The following is a 10,688-nucleotide window of genomic DNA, read 5'->3' as shown; positions in this document are numbered from 1 at the left end:
GCATGAGAGGGCGGAGCGCGAACTTCAGCTTGCTCTACAAGAGAAACGCGATGCCGAAGCTCGAGTTGAGAGCTTGTCGGCTGAACTCGACCGCATGCAATCTCCCTCCAGGCGCAACACTGTCGAGGGTGACCGCGATAGCCGTATCCAAGAACTTGAGCGCAAACTCGAGGAAGTCGAGCAGAGTTACAAGGCACGCCTGCAGCAGCTCGAGGACGACTATCAGCTGGCAGTCCATTATGTAAAGTAAGTGGTCTGGGTATGTGACCACCTTTTTGTGCCCATACTCACAGGAATGGTGATACTAGGGGCACGGAAAAGATGATGCGCAAGATGAAGGACGAGTTGACGAAACAAAAGACACTGAACCAGAGCATGCAGGGCGAGTTGGACCGGTCCGCCAGTATTGATGGGGGCTCTCGTATCCGCGCGATCAACGGTCGTGGCACACCGTCCTCCGATGACAGTCACGGCAACGAAATTCTTCGTAACCAACTCAGCGACGCCCAGCGACAAGTGCAGCGGCTTAACGGTGATAACCGTGACCTCCGTCTGCGTATCGAGTCTTTGGAAAGTGATCTCGAACACATGCGCGACGGTGTCATTGCCTCTCAACGAGAAGCCGATGAACGACAGCTCCGCATTGAGGAGCTTGAACAGGACATCGAACGTCTGCAGAAGTCATTGATCATCGCCCGCGGCGGCCACGACGAGACTCTGCTGGAGCAGCTCAGCAACGAGAACACAACTCTTAAACGCGAAAATGAGCAGCTGTCTCATAAAATCGGTTTGCTCCTCGAAGTGGACCAGCCGAGCTTTGGGTCGGGGCGACCAATATCGGGCATCTCGGAGCGTAGAGTCAGCACGTCGAGCTCGGAGAATGCGATCGCATTCGAGAACCTGTCAAGCGAGCTGGATGATTGGCGGCAGCAGCTCGCGAGCTCGATGAGCAATCGCCGGCCGCTGAATGAATACGACTCCCACACCCTGGGTCACGAACGAGCAAGGTCCCGCTCATAACGTTTGCTCGCTCGTAATATTCTGTTATTTATAGGCATATACCCTGGTCCGGTCTGTCCCGTCCTCTCCTTTTGCATATCTTACGTCAGTTACCATCTTCTTTGCTCCCCGCTGTATGTGGTCTTTTGCACTTAGTAGTTCAGCATCTCATCCTTTCGATATCATCGTTATGAGTAGCATATGGATTAAATATCATTGCATCGTCTTGATCATGCACTTTCGCCTGCTGCCCGCTGTGTCCACTCAATAGCTTTTGCCTTCACGATACCCGCACCCTCTTCATCTCCTATCCTCCGCTCCAGCTCAAGCCATTTCTTGAAAAATGACTTTGCTTTGTGGCTCGTCATTTTCTGCGCAAGGACTCGATCGAAGAGGTTTCTACAGAGCATTAGCATCATGCAAAAAATATGAACGTGATCTCACGACGTACCGAAGATTCATGATGTCCCCCTGGCCAGCTTCCATATCAATATATATTGACCAGATATCCCATCTCTTCGGATGCGATTCCATAACGCCTTCAAAGATGGTCTTGCCTCGCTCTGGATCACCGAGCTTGTACTCAAGCTGTGCGAACTTGGAGATAGTTTTCAAGTCTGCACGAAGATTAGTCGCGGTTAGACATCCTCAGCCTCAGGTGCACTCACGTTTTTGCTTCTCGAGGGACTGAAGGCTGCGTGGAAGGAGCGCGCGCGCATCCTCGAGTTTGCCACGACGCAAGTAGTGCTCGGCGAACAACGTCCAAACTTTGGAACTGTGGCCAAATTTCTTAGCCGTCCGCCTGTGCTGCTCTTCAGCTTTCTGCAAATTCGTTTAATATTACCTCTCTGTGTGTCAAGATGTGTGCTCACCTCAATCTTTTCGCTCTGCTCGAAGATAGCGGCCATGCGAAGGTGGACAGTCTTCGAGTCGTTATGCCGCGCAGCATCCTTGAAGGTAACCTCGAGAGATTCTTCGGTACCGTAGACATTCTCTAGATTCAACAATGCAACCCATACGTTCAACTTCTCCCGCTCCTCGCGGAAGTTGATGGTCTTCAGTGAACGCTGAGCGATCTCCCGTGCTTTGTCGATCTCGGAGAGCTGTATTTGGAAGGACATGTACTGGATCCATAGGTAGGACGAGTTCGGTGAACCAAGGAGAATGCGCTCAAAGTCCGCGTTAGACTCGGGTGTCTTCGTCTGCAGATCAGCTGTCAGATCCTGCTCGATCTCCTTATGCTTGCGCTTCCTCTTCTTGCTTGGCTGATCTTCGTCCCCGCTTTCCTTCTCTGAAGACTCCATCTCGACATCCACATCCTGCTGGACAGTAGACCACTGGAAGCCATCGTCCAGCTTGAGTACGCTGCGAATGGCAGAGGGACCGGCATTCGTCTGGCTGCCCTTCCTTGCGACCAAGGATCCGCTAACGTCGACGTCGACGTCCATTGTCTCGTCCTCATCCACAACCTCTTCGGCATTGACGGTCTCTTTATTCTTCTCTTCATCGCTGCCCTCGTTCCCAATGCCCTCAACATGCTCTCGATCAGATTCCTCGTCTATAACACCCAGCGACTCCTGTTCTGCCCCAGACTCAGATTCTGCTTCTTGGAAGTCTTCCTCGACGAAATACGAGGGCTTGAGACCGAAAGAGATGCGGCGCTTCTCACTGTCAACAGTAAGGACAACAGCCTTGACCTTGTCACTTTCCCGGAAGCTGCGAAGAGCCATAGTGACATCGGCCGCTGGGTTATCCGAGAGCTAAAGTAGACGTTAGCTTGACCCGCCTCTGTCGGATAGCAACGTACCTCAGACTTGTGGCAAAGCCCACGGACTTTCGAACCCTCCACTTCGAGGAACAGACCGTAGTCTGCAATCTTCTTGACGACGGCGTCCACTTTCTGGCCTTCCGACAGGTCGGAAAGCTTAATGGTTAGCTGAGCGCTGCGTGATGAATCTGAGGAGCGGAAGGACATCTCAACCTGCTTCTTCTCGACATTGACGCTAATGCAGAATATATGTGAGATCGGTTGACCCTCTGCACATGACAGCAACTAACCTGAGAATTCGACCCTTCACGAGCTGGTTAGCTTGGAAGCGACTCTTCCAGTCCTTGACGAACTATAAATTCGTGAGTGTGCGGAGAGATGAGTATTATTGTCTAGCGAGAACTTACGTCATCAAAAAGCTCTTTGATCTGTACCCGTGCATCAATATTACGGCCCAAGGTGACGAAGAGACCGTGCTCCGCCACACTCTTGATGAAGCCTCGGACAGTCGATCCAGCCTTCATATCCGAAACGTCGTTAATGACGGGATCAGCCACAGGTACGTGCACTGAGGGGTTCATGACGGAACGACGCGTGGACAAGGTGAGCGTTCTCTTATCCGTGTCGATACCAATGACCGCGGCTTTGAAGACGGTGTCGACAGGAGGGAAAGGCGTTCCTGACTCATAGTCGTCGGACACATCCGTCGGATGCAAGATACCGGATATACGTGAAGTGAGCTTTACGAGTGCACCTGCGCGAATATGGCGTATAACACGACCACCAACGATTTGGCCAATCTGAACGCTCTCGAGGATGAGGGCGCTTTTCTGCAGAACTTCCTCCTTCTCCTTCGGCTTGGTCGCGACAAGAACGAAGCCTTTCTCTGGATTACGGGAGGTAACGACGAGGTCCATCAGCTTGTCTCCAACTTTGAGACTGCTCCTGAGCTGAGCCACAGCGATACCGCGCCTGTTGGCGAGGTTGTTGAGAGAAAGCAGCGCACGAACTTGTGTCGGCTTGAGCGTGACGATGGCCTTCTCCTTCTGAATCTCAGAGACAACACCCTCGACTGAATGACCAATCTCGACATCCTGAATAGCGGTGATAGCAGCCTTGAAGTTCGCCGAAGCTTGGCGAATGCTGGATACGATACGTCCCGTTTCCGCGTTGCAAGAGATTATGCGGACTTGAACGACCTTGCCCAATGGGAAGGCTGCAGAGAGCGACGAGATTGTAGTCTCACTAGATTATTTTATAAGAATGAGGGTAGCACTGCGGCGAATGTAGCCCCACCTGGCCTCTCGAATGGGCACAATTGCCTTTAGGTTGTTGTAGAACTCAACCTGCAGGCTCTTTTCTGACACCTTGAAAACGACCGCATGGGTGACGAGACCCTCCTTCACATCATCTAGACTTGCTACGATGGGTAAGGACGAGTCAATTAGGGTCTTCTTGGCGGTAAGAACGACGCGCTTTCGCTCGGGATCGACCACCAAGATCTAGCAAAAGAATTGATGTGACGGTCATGAGTGGGCTTACAGTAACTACTTACGCGGCACTTGATGCTCCCTCCCGGTTTGAACCTCTTCTGAGGGTGTTTCAAATGAATGTCGGCGTAGTGGTTCGGCCAAATGACACCATCCACATTGCCAGATATTGAGACGAATAGTGCCGAGTCGGTGAGCTTCTTGACTGTGCCCTTGATGACCTCCCCAACCTTAACCTCTCCCACTTGCAGGAACTTCTGTTCGAGAACAGAGGGCTTCATGGACAACTGGAGGAGACCGTCGAAGGGATGGTAGCCGGTCACACGAGCCCTGTGCATCGTGCCGACCTTCCAAGGACCAGAGCTTGCTGAGAGCATCGGAACATGTTCGTCCGACACTTGCGAGATGTGCACGAAACCCTCAACAGTGGGTGTCACTTCGACAATTAGCCCTCGTTCTGGTTCCACGCGAATAACCTTCATAGGGTCGACAGGTACGCCAATAGTGAATGCCTCGTGCAGAGATGTTTGCTTTGCGTCTTCTGAGACATCGACAGATTTGTCCGTCATAGATACTACGTGATCCGCCAGGGAGAGCGCAAAACGGGATGGCGTAGAGGGGGCTATGTCGTATAGAATCCTTGCTTTTACTTTCTGACCGACTTTGAAGTTCTCCTCGACATCGCCTGGCGGCAGATGGAATTGGTCAATTGTACCGTTGTAGAAGCCGAGTACCTGCAAGTTCAAGCCTGTGGGCTGAACAGAAGTAATGAGAGCGGAGACAAGAGAACCGGGAACGACGGAAGTCGTGTTCGAAACCTCAGTAAGCTGCAAGATCTATGTGAACGATTGTCGACGCGCAGCGCAATGAAATAACGTACAGACGTCGACCTGACGAACTCCGGGCTGATAGAGACATTACAAGTACGACCATTGCTGGAAAGTTTCGTAACGCATACATCCAACAAATGACCAATAGATAGTCGCATTTCCCCGACACGAGATCGTTGGGCATCCTTGAATGTTAGGAAACCTAAGATATCTGATATTCCCATGTCGAGGATGTAGCCATGATCTTCCACACTCTTGACAGCAGCGGAACACGCCTAATTAAATTTCAGACAAGCTTATTACTTCTTTGTACTAAAGCACTCACAAATCCAGCTTTAACATCTGCTTTTGCTACGCCTTCATTAACCTTATCTGGAAAGAGACTAAGCTCAACTCGTCGGCTAGCCTTCTGAGATTCATCACGCGTTCTGCTGAAACCTACGGTATCCGTAGAACCTGCTGTATGGACTGCGGTAACGACCGCACGGACATACTGGCCTGGACGAAATATCTCGGAAAGCTCGGGTACCTGGCGCCGCATGCTAGGACCTTCCTCGTCGCTTTCGTCTGATACATCCTCTGGCTCTTCATCATCCATAGATTCCAAGAGGCTCGTCAACTGCGAGGTGATATTCGTGATAGGGATATGGGCAAGTAGTTGGTTGGGCAAAGACACGATGAGCGCAAGAGGCTCGACGGACATGACTTGTCCAAATATCTTCATGCCGACAATAATCCTCTGAGTCATAGTCAGAAGGTGCATCTGCAGCAGTGGAATACAGGGCGCACTTTGTAGTTGAGGTGCTCAACGCGCACTAGGGTGTCTGGCTTGCCATCGGCAGTAATCTTCTTGACCTTCTTCTTAGGCTCAGACTTTCGCTTTTCACGATGAGACGCCTTCACAGCGTTCTCCTACGCAGCTACTTAGTGGTTTCACCAGCATTCACGGAAAGCGTGCTTACTTTGAAGAGCTCTTCATTAGCTTCTTTCACGGCTTCTGCACGGATGGCCTTAACCTCTATGGGCGTAAAGCTCGTTCCTCCTCCCCGTGGGAAGTCAACTTCTTCTGCCAGTGTATTAGAAGCCGGTTGCGCAGATTTTTCTGCCAGAGACTGCCGCTTCCGCGACCTGTGGTCGACCTTGGTCTTCTTCGCTTTGGGGGCTGTAGAGTCATCATTAGCGCGCTTCGTACCAGCAGCCATGGTGTAAAGTAATTTTAAGGATCGACAAGCAAGCAGTAGTCCCTAGTGCAAGTTTGATGGTCCAAAGCGAGGGGATGGTATAGGGCAGAGATGCCTGTAATGGACCAGAATTTTGCCAAGTACCCGTTCGCCCGTACAATTTGAATCTCGATCCGATCAAAAGTTCTTACATCAGCAAAATCATCCCCGCCAATAAGAGGCGTCTAGTAGCACTCTCACTTGTCCACGAGTCTCCTCAACAATGGGTATGTGCCACGCCCTTCGTTCATGCACTGACAAGCTGACCATCTATTAGATTACCAGGTATTTTTTTGCGCTTCACATACGAAAACCGTCTTCTCATGCGGCCCTAGAATCGCGTAGGTTCAAAGTTCGGAGGTGGTGGTGTCGCGGGTGCCTCCGAGACCAATGTCGACAGGCGAGAGCGGTTGAGGAAGCTCGCATTGGAAACAATTGACTTGGCTAAGGTACCTAGCATATACTATTTGTGTATTAGTGATGCTTAGCTTCTCTTAGGACCCATATATCCTTCGCAACCACCTTGGCTCACTAGAATGCCGTCTCTGCCTCACCCTCCACACAAATGAAGGCTCCTACCTTGCTCACACACAAGGAAAGAAGCATCAGACAAACCTTGCCAGACGTGCGGCACGGGACCTTAAGGAGACCCAGCTCATGATTGCACCCAATGCCCAAAACCAAGTCCCACGCAAGGTCTTCTTGAAGATTGGACGTCCCGGTTACCGCGTCACGAAGGTGAGGGATAGGGACACTGGAAAGGAGGGCATGATGGTGCAAGTCCATCTACCGCAGATTAAGCCTGGTGTTATCCCTCGCAGACGGTTCATGAGTGCGTGGGAGCAAAAGAGGGAACCACCAAACAAGGCGTACCAGTACCTCATCGTGAGCGACGCGTTTAGCTTAACGTTTCACGAAGGAGACTGATAGTATACATCAAGGTTGCTGCAGAGCCCTACGAAACTATTGCTTTCCGTATCCCCGCCCGCGAAATAGAAGACGAGTCCGACGATGCGGGATATTGGAACTGGTCGCACTGGGATCCCGATACAAAACAATACAGCTTCCAGTTCATGTTCCGCCTTCAATACTGATCGTGCCGTTGTATGTATCATATTCTTATAATGTCGTGACACTTGGTTCATGGTACCATGCAGTAATGTAGCGATTCTCAGTGAGTTTCGATTCTGCGAGTGTCTCCCGTCCCAGTGTACGACATGCCTAGAAGTCGCACGCAACGAAGTTATCGCCACTGGCACCCGTGTGAGTAATGCAACCTGTCACAGTTCCAGTTAGACAAACATATATGCAACGTCGTCAATGGCTGACCGCAGTAGTCGCCATCTTGGTCGTAGATGACTCGGTCAGCGCCTGGGCTACCTCCCGTGTATGCATCGCCTGTCTCCAGAGGGTACTCGAAGAGTTCACCGCTGCAAGAGGGGAACGAAAAGCCCTGATTTTCTTGCTCATCAGTTAAGTGCTTGAAACAACGAGTAATTTGAAGGGTACTTCATAATCGTGGTACTGGTGAGGATAGTCGCTGGTGCGTGAGGTCAGTATTGAGCTCACCCATGAAAGACAATAAGCTCACCCCCCGCCACCAGACTCAGCCTGGTCGATGGCTTCTTCTATGTTTGACGAGCTGTAAGATGTACCTATGCATGAGTCGTGTCAATAAACCGGTAGGGACTCTTATGCTGAAGAGTCTAACCTGCACAGTTGCAGCCCCCGGACTGGCGACCGAGGACATGAGCCTGGGCGGCACCGAGGAATGCGGCTAGGATGAGGATAATAGCGGCACGCATCATCAGAAAGCTCGAGATGGTGAGGCAAGTGGGGCGGGGAACGAAGTGAGCTAAGCTAAGTCCACTACGTTCGTCTTTCTCGTCCTTTATACGATTCCTCGTGTTTGTCTTCGCCATCTGACTGCATCCACTTGAACATGAAGCATGCAGCGAACCGCCAATTCAAGGACCTTTGCAGCAAATCCCCACTCGTACCGAGACACACGAGCATAGCAAAAACGAATTGTGTCTAATTGACCACGCTGCGACTGTCGTCTACGCGCCGCTAGAAGCGCTCTGCACATGCTTCGCCGCTCAAGTTTCATCACTACCAGTCTCCCGACTAGCCATCACCTGGCATTTCCTACGCTTCTTGGGGGCGAAAGAAGCATCAGCTAGTCTCTATAGAAAATTTAAACTCTGATACGAGACGCAGTACCATAAGCACACAAGCTATGGATATTCCATAGTTTGACAGCAGCCCTTGTGCTCTCTACCGCATGGCTGTGAACGTGCGAGGGTCTAAGAGGTTGGTCTCGATTAAAATATACGCCTTCGAACAGACCGTATTGCCTCAATTATTCGATACAGTGGATCTTCTTGTTCGTCGTTTCAATCGAGACCGACGCCCCGAATGACGACGATCGAGACTGTGTATGCCGTCCTTCAAAACATGCTCCGCCATCTATTCCGACGTTTCACGTCTATACCAGGATGCCCCGTGTCGGCTGTCGGCGCAGAAGGAAGGTGCATATGCGGGATATCCCAGAAGAAATGCCTCGGGAAAAGGTATAAATTCCTGGCATTAGTGCCAGCAGAATCAAACTTGTCTTTGCCTCTTACTCTCTCCTTGAAGCCAGTTTTATATCTAAGTCTCATCATCACATTTTTCTGTCAAGTGTAAATCATGGCTTCCCTCGCTATGCGCCCGGTCGACCATCTTTTGCGCCACCGCTCTGCAGTCGACCGCCGTAAGGCCAAGGTTGCTAAACGACCAGAAGCGCAGAGATGGTCGTCTGCACCTGCGACCATGCAGTCCGGGATGTTCCTTGACGCCCCGGGCGCAATGACTGCGCAAGTGTATAAGGTGCGGTGCGTCAAGTTGTCCCGCGATTATCTCATGCATGTCCGTGAGTAAATACCACCTTGTCTACTTCCCTTCCCAATGTTGATGTCTGCCTGCTCAGCTGAGAGGATGCGTGAAGACTTGCTACTCCTCTTTATTCATGCATTCACGCATTACGGCGTCTCGCTCGATGCGCTCGAGGACTTCGCGCTTCGCGCGTCTCATGCGTTCGACGTCCGGGTTACCGTGGCGCGCAACGCCAGCGCGCTCACCTGCTTCGTCAGCGAGCGCGTCGGCGAACGGCCGTACGTCCGTGTCGCGAGCCCGCTCTTGCGACGTACGGTCCCGCAGGGTCTGAGCGAGGTCCAGCGGATGTACGACGCCGTTGTCGACCAGCGCGTGCGCGTGCCCGAGGCCGGCAGGAGGCTCGCGCACATGTGCACGAAGTCGGCGATGCACTATCCCGTGGTGTACATCGGCTTTGCTTCAGTGCTCGCTGGTGTAATGTGCCTGGTTTTGTTTGGTGGGTCGATGGACGACATTCTCCGTGCGGTGGTTGGATCATTTGTGTTGGGGTGTGTCCAGTTGGTCCTGTGCAGGGTGAGCCCTTGGGTTGCGGAATTCTTTGAGTAAGTTCCTTCTGTCAGGTGAAGACGAATGCAGCTAAGCGCTCTTCCAGGACGTGCGCATCGCTTTACCTTGCCATCGCCACGCATGACTCGCGCACCTCGCCTGCGATTACCAGCATGTTGCCTGGCTATTTGTATTGTACGTTTTTCTCCGCGCTTTCCAGTTAAATATTTGCTCAACTTTCTTCATAAGTGTGCTGTATCCTCAAGCACAACGTCAAATACGCCAGGCTAGAGTTCTTCGTTACGCTGTTTGCAAGCATCTATACTGCCGCACTTGCGTACGGCTTGCCCATCGTCTTCGATGTCTTCATAATGTCCAAAATATTTACGTTGGTTATTTCATGAAGAGAATGTGGCAGATGTTTCCTTCCCGTCCATTAACGAAATCTATCCTTTGTTGATGGTGACCCACTACGGTCGCGGGTCGACTACAGTATTGCCAGATACCATAACACAAATCATAAACCTCATTTTCTACTTCATCGCCGACTGATTCCGCACCTTGACGAAGGGGAGTATAAGGTAACGCGTATATATTGGATTCTGACATCCGAGTTCAAGAGCAAGCTAGTACTTACAGTATAATCATACGCCGGGCTACAAATACACTAAACATACGATAGAGCACAGATAAGCCGAAGACAAGTGATCCCAAAATGACCTTGAAGAATTTCTTTCTTAATTCCAGCTGCCCGGAACCGTCGTGTTCCTCCTCTTCATATTACCAGCCCGAGTACCAGAAGGACCGGGTGCGGGTGCAGGTGCAGGTGCGGGCGCGGATAAAAGCTCTTCCACAACTTCAGCAACAACTGAGTCCTCTGCATCACGAGAAACATCGCTGTCACCAGACGCATTGCGGGTTGACTCCATGCGAGCGACCTGAGCGGTCACCTTCGACG

At 51.5% G+C, this 10,688-nt stretch overlaps 6 protein-coding genes across 6 annotated transcripts; 3 read left to right on the top strand and 3 right to left on the bottom strand.

The window, feature by feature from the left end:
- Window positions 1-290: 290 nt before the first annotated feature.
- On the bottom strand, window positions 291-6,376 carry PHACADRAFT_168722 (uncharacterized protein). The gene is made up of 13 exons (XM_007390651.1): window positions 6,050-6,376; window positions 5,877-5,999; window positions 5,413-5,826; window positions 5,138-5,362; window positions 4,323-5,084; window positions 4,064-4,269; window positions 3,175-4,012; window positions 3,058-3,119; window positions 2,807-3,002; window positions 1,872-2,759; window positions 1,668-1,821; window positions 1,451-1,616; window positions 291-1,398 (listed from the first exon to the last, which is right to left on the bottom strand). The coding sequence occupies exons 1-13, from the start codon at window positions 6,287-6,289 to the stop codon at window positions 1,230-1,232; spliced, it is 4,443 nt and encodes a 1,480-aa protein (XP_007390713.1). The 5' UTR covers window positions 6,290-6,376; the 3' UTR covers window positions 291-1,229.
- A 154-nt stretch (window positions 6,377-6,530) lies between these two features.
- On the top strand, window positions 6,531-7,401 carry PHACADRAFT_24495 (uncharacterized protein; the record flags this gene model as incomplete). Its single annotated transcript, XM_007389528.1, has 5 exons — window positions 6,531-6,534; window positions 6,585-6,592; window positions 6,643-6,756; window positions 6,806-7,192; window positions 7,249-7,401. The coding sequence occupies 5 exons, from the start codon at window positions 6,531-6,533 to the stop codon at window positions 7,399-7,401; spliced, it is 666 nt and encodes a 221-aa protein (XP_007389590.1).
- Window positions 7,402-7,528: 127 nt separating this feature from the next.
- Window positions 7,529-7,957, bottom strand: PHACADRAFT_82524 (uncharacterized protein; the record flags this gene model as incomplete). The annotated part of the gene is made up of 4 exons (XM_007390650.1): window positions 7,529-7,584; window positions 7,637-7,760; window positions 7,817-7,847; window positions 7,899-7,957. Coding segments are annotated over 4 exons (270 nt in total), but the record flags the coding sequence as incomplete, so codon positions are not given.
- Window positions 7,958-8,013: 56 nt separating this feature from the next.
- Window positions 8,014-8,229, bottom strand: PHACADRAFT_156516 (uncharacterized protein; the record flags this gene model as incomplete). Its single annotated transcript, XM_007390649.1, has 1 exon — window positions 8,014-8,229. One exon carries the CDS (start codon window positions 8,227-8,229, stop codon window positions 8,014-8,016), a length of 216 nt encoding a protein of 71 aa, XP_007390711.1.
- Window positions 8,230-9,000: 771 nt separating this feature from the next.
- On the top strand, window positions 9,001-9,236 carry PHACADRAFT_168719 (uncharacterized protein). The gene has a single exon (XM_007390648.1). It carries the CDS (start codon window positions 9,014-9,016, stop codon window positions 9,227-9,229), a length of 216 nt encoding a protein of 71 aa, XP_007390710.1. The 5' UTR covers window positions 9,001-9,013; the 3' UTR covers window positions 9,230-9,236.
- A 22-nt stretch (window positions 9,237-9,258) lies between these two features.
- PHACADRAFT_247789 (uncharacterized protein) lies at window positions 9,259-9,820 on the top strand (the record flags this gene model as incomplete). Its single annotated transcript, XM_007390647.1, has 1 exon — window positions 9,259-9,820. A coding segment is annotated over exon 1 (500 nt), but the record flags the coding sequence as incomplete, so codon positions are not given.
- Window positions 9,821-10,688: the final 868 nt, after the last annotated feature.

Source organism: Phanerochaete carnosa (assembly GCF_000300595.1).
Source record: "Phanerochaete carnosa HHB-10118-sp unplaced genomic scaffold PHACAscaffold_1, whole genome shotgun sequence".
Classification (NCBI taxonomy): domain Eukaryota; kingdom Fungi; phylum Basidiomycota; class Agaricomycetes; order Polyporales; family Phanerochaetaceae; genus Phanerochaete; species Phanerochaete carnosa.
The sequence above is the reverse complement of the archived record's forward strand: the minus strand, read 5'-3'. Positions and strand labels throughout refer to the sequence as shown.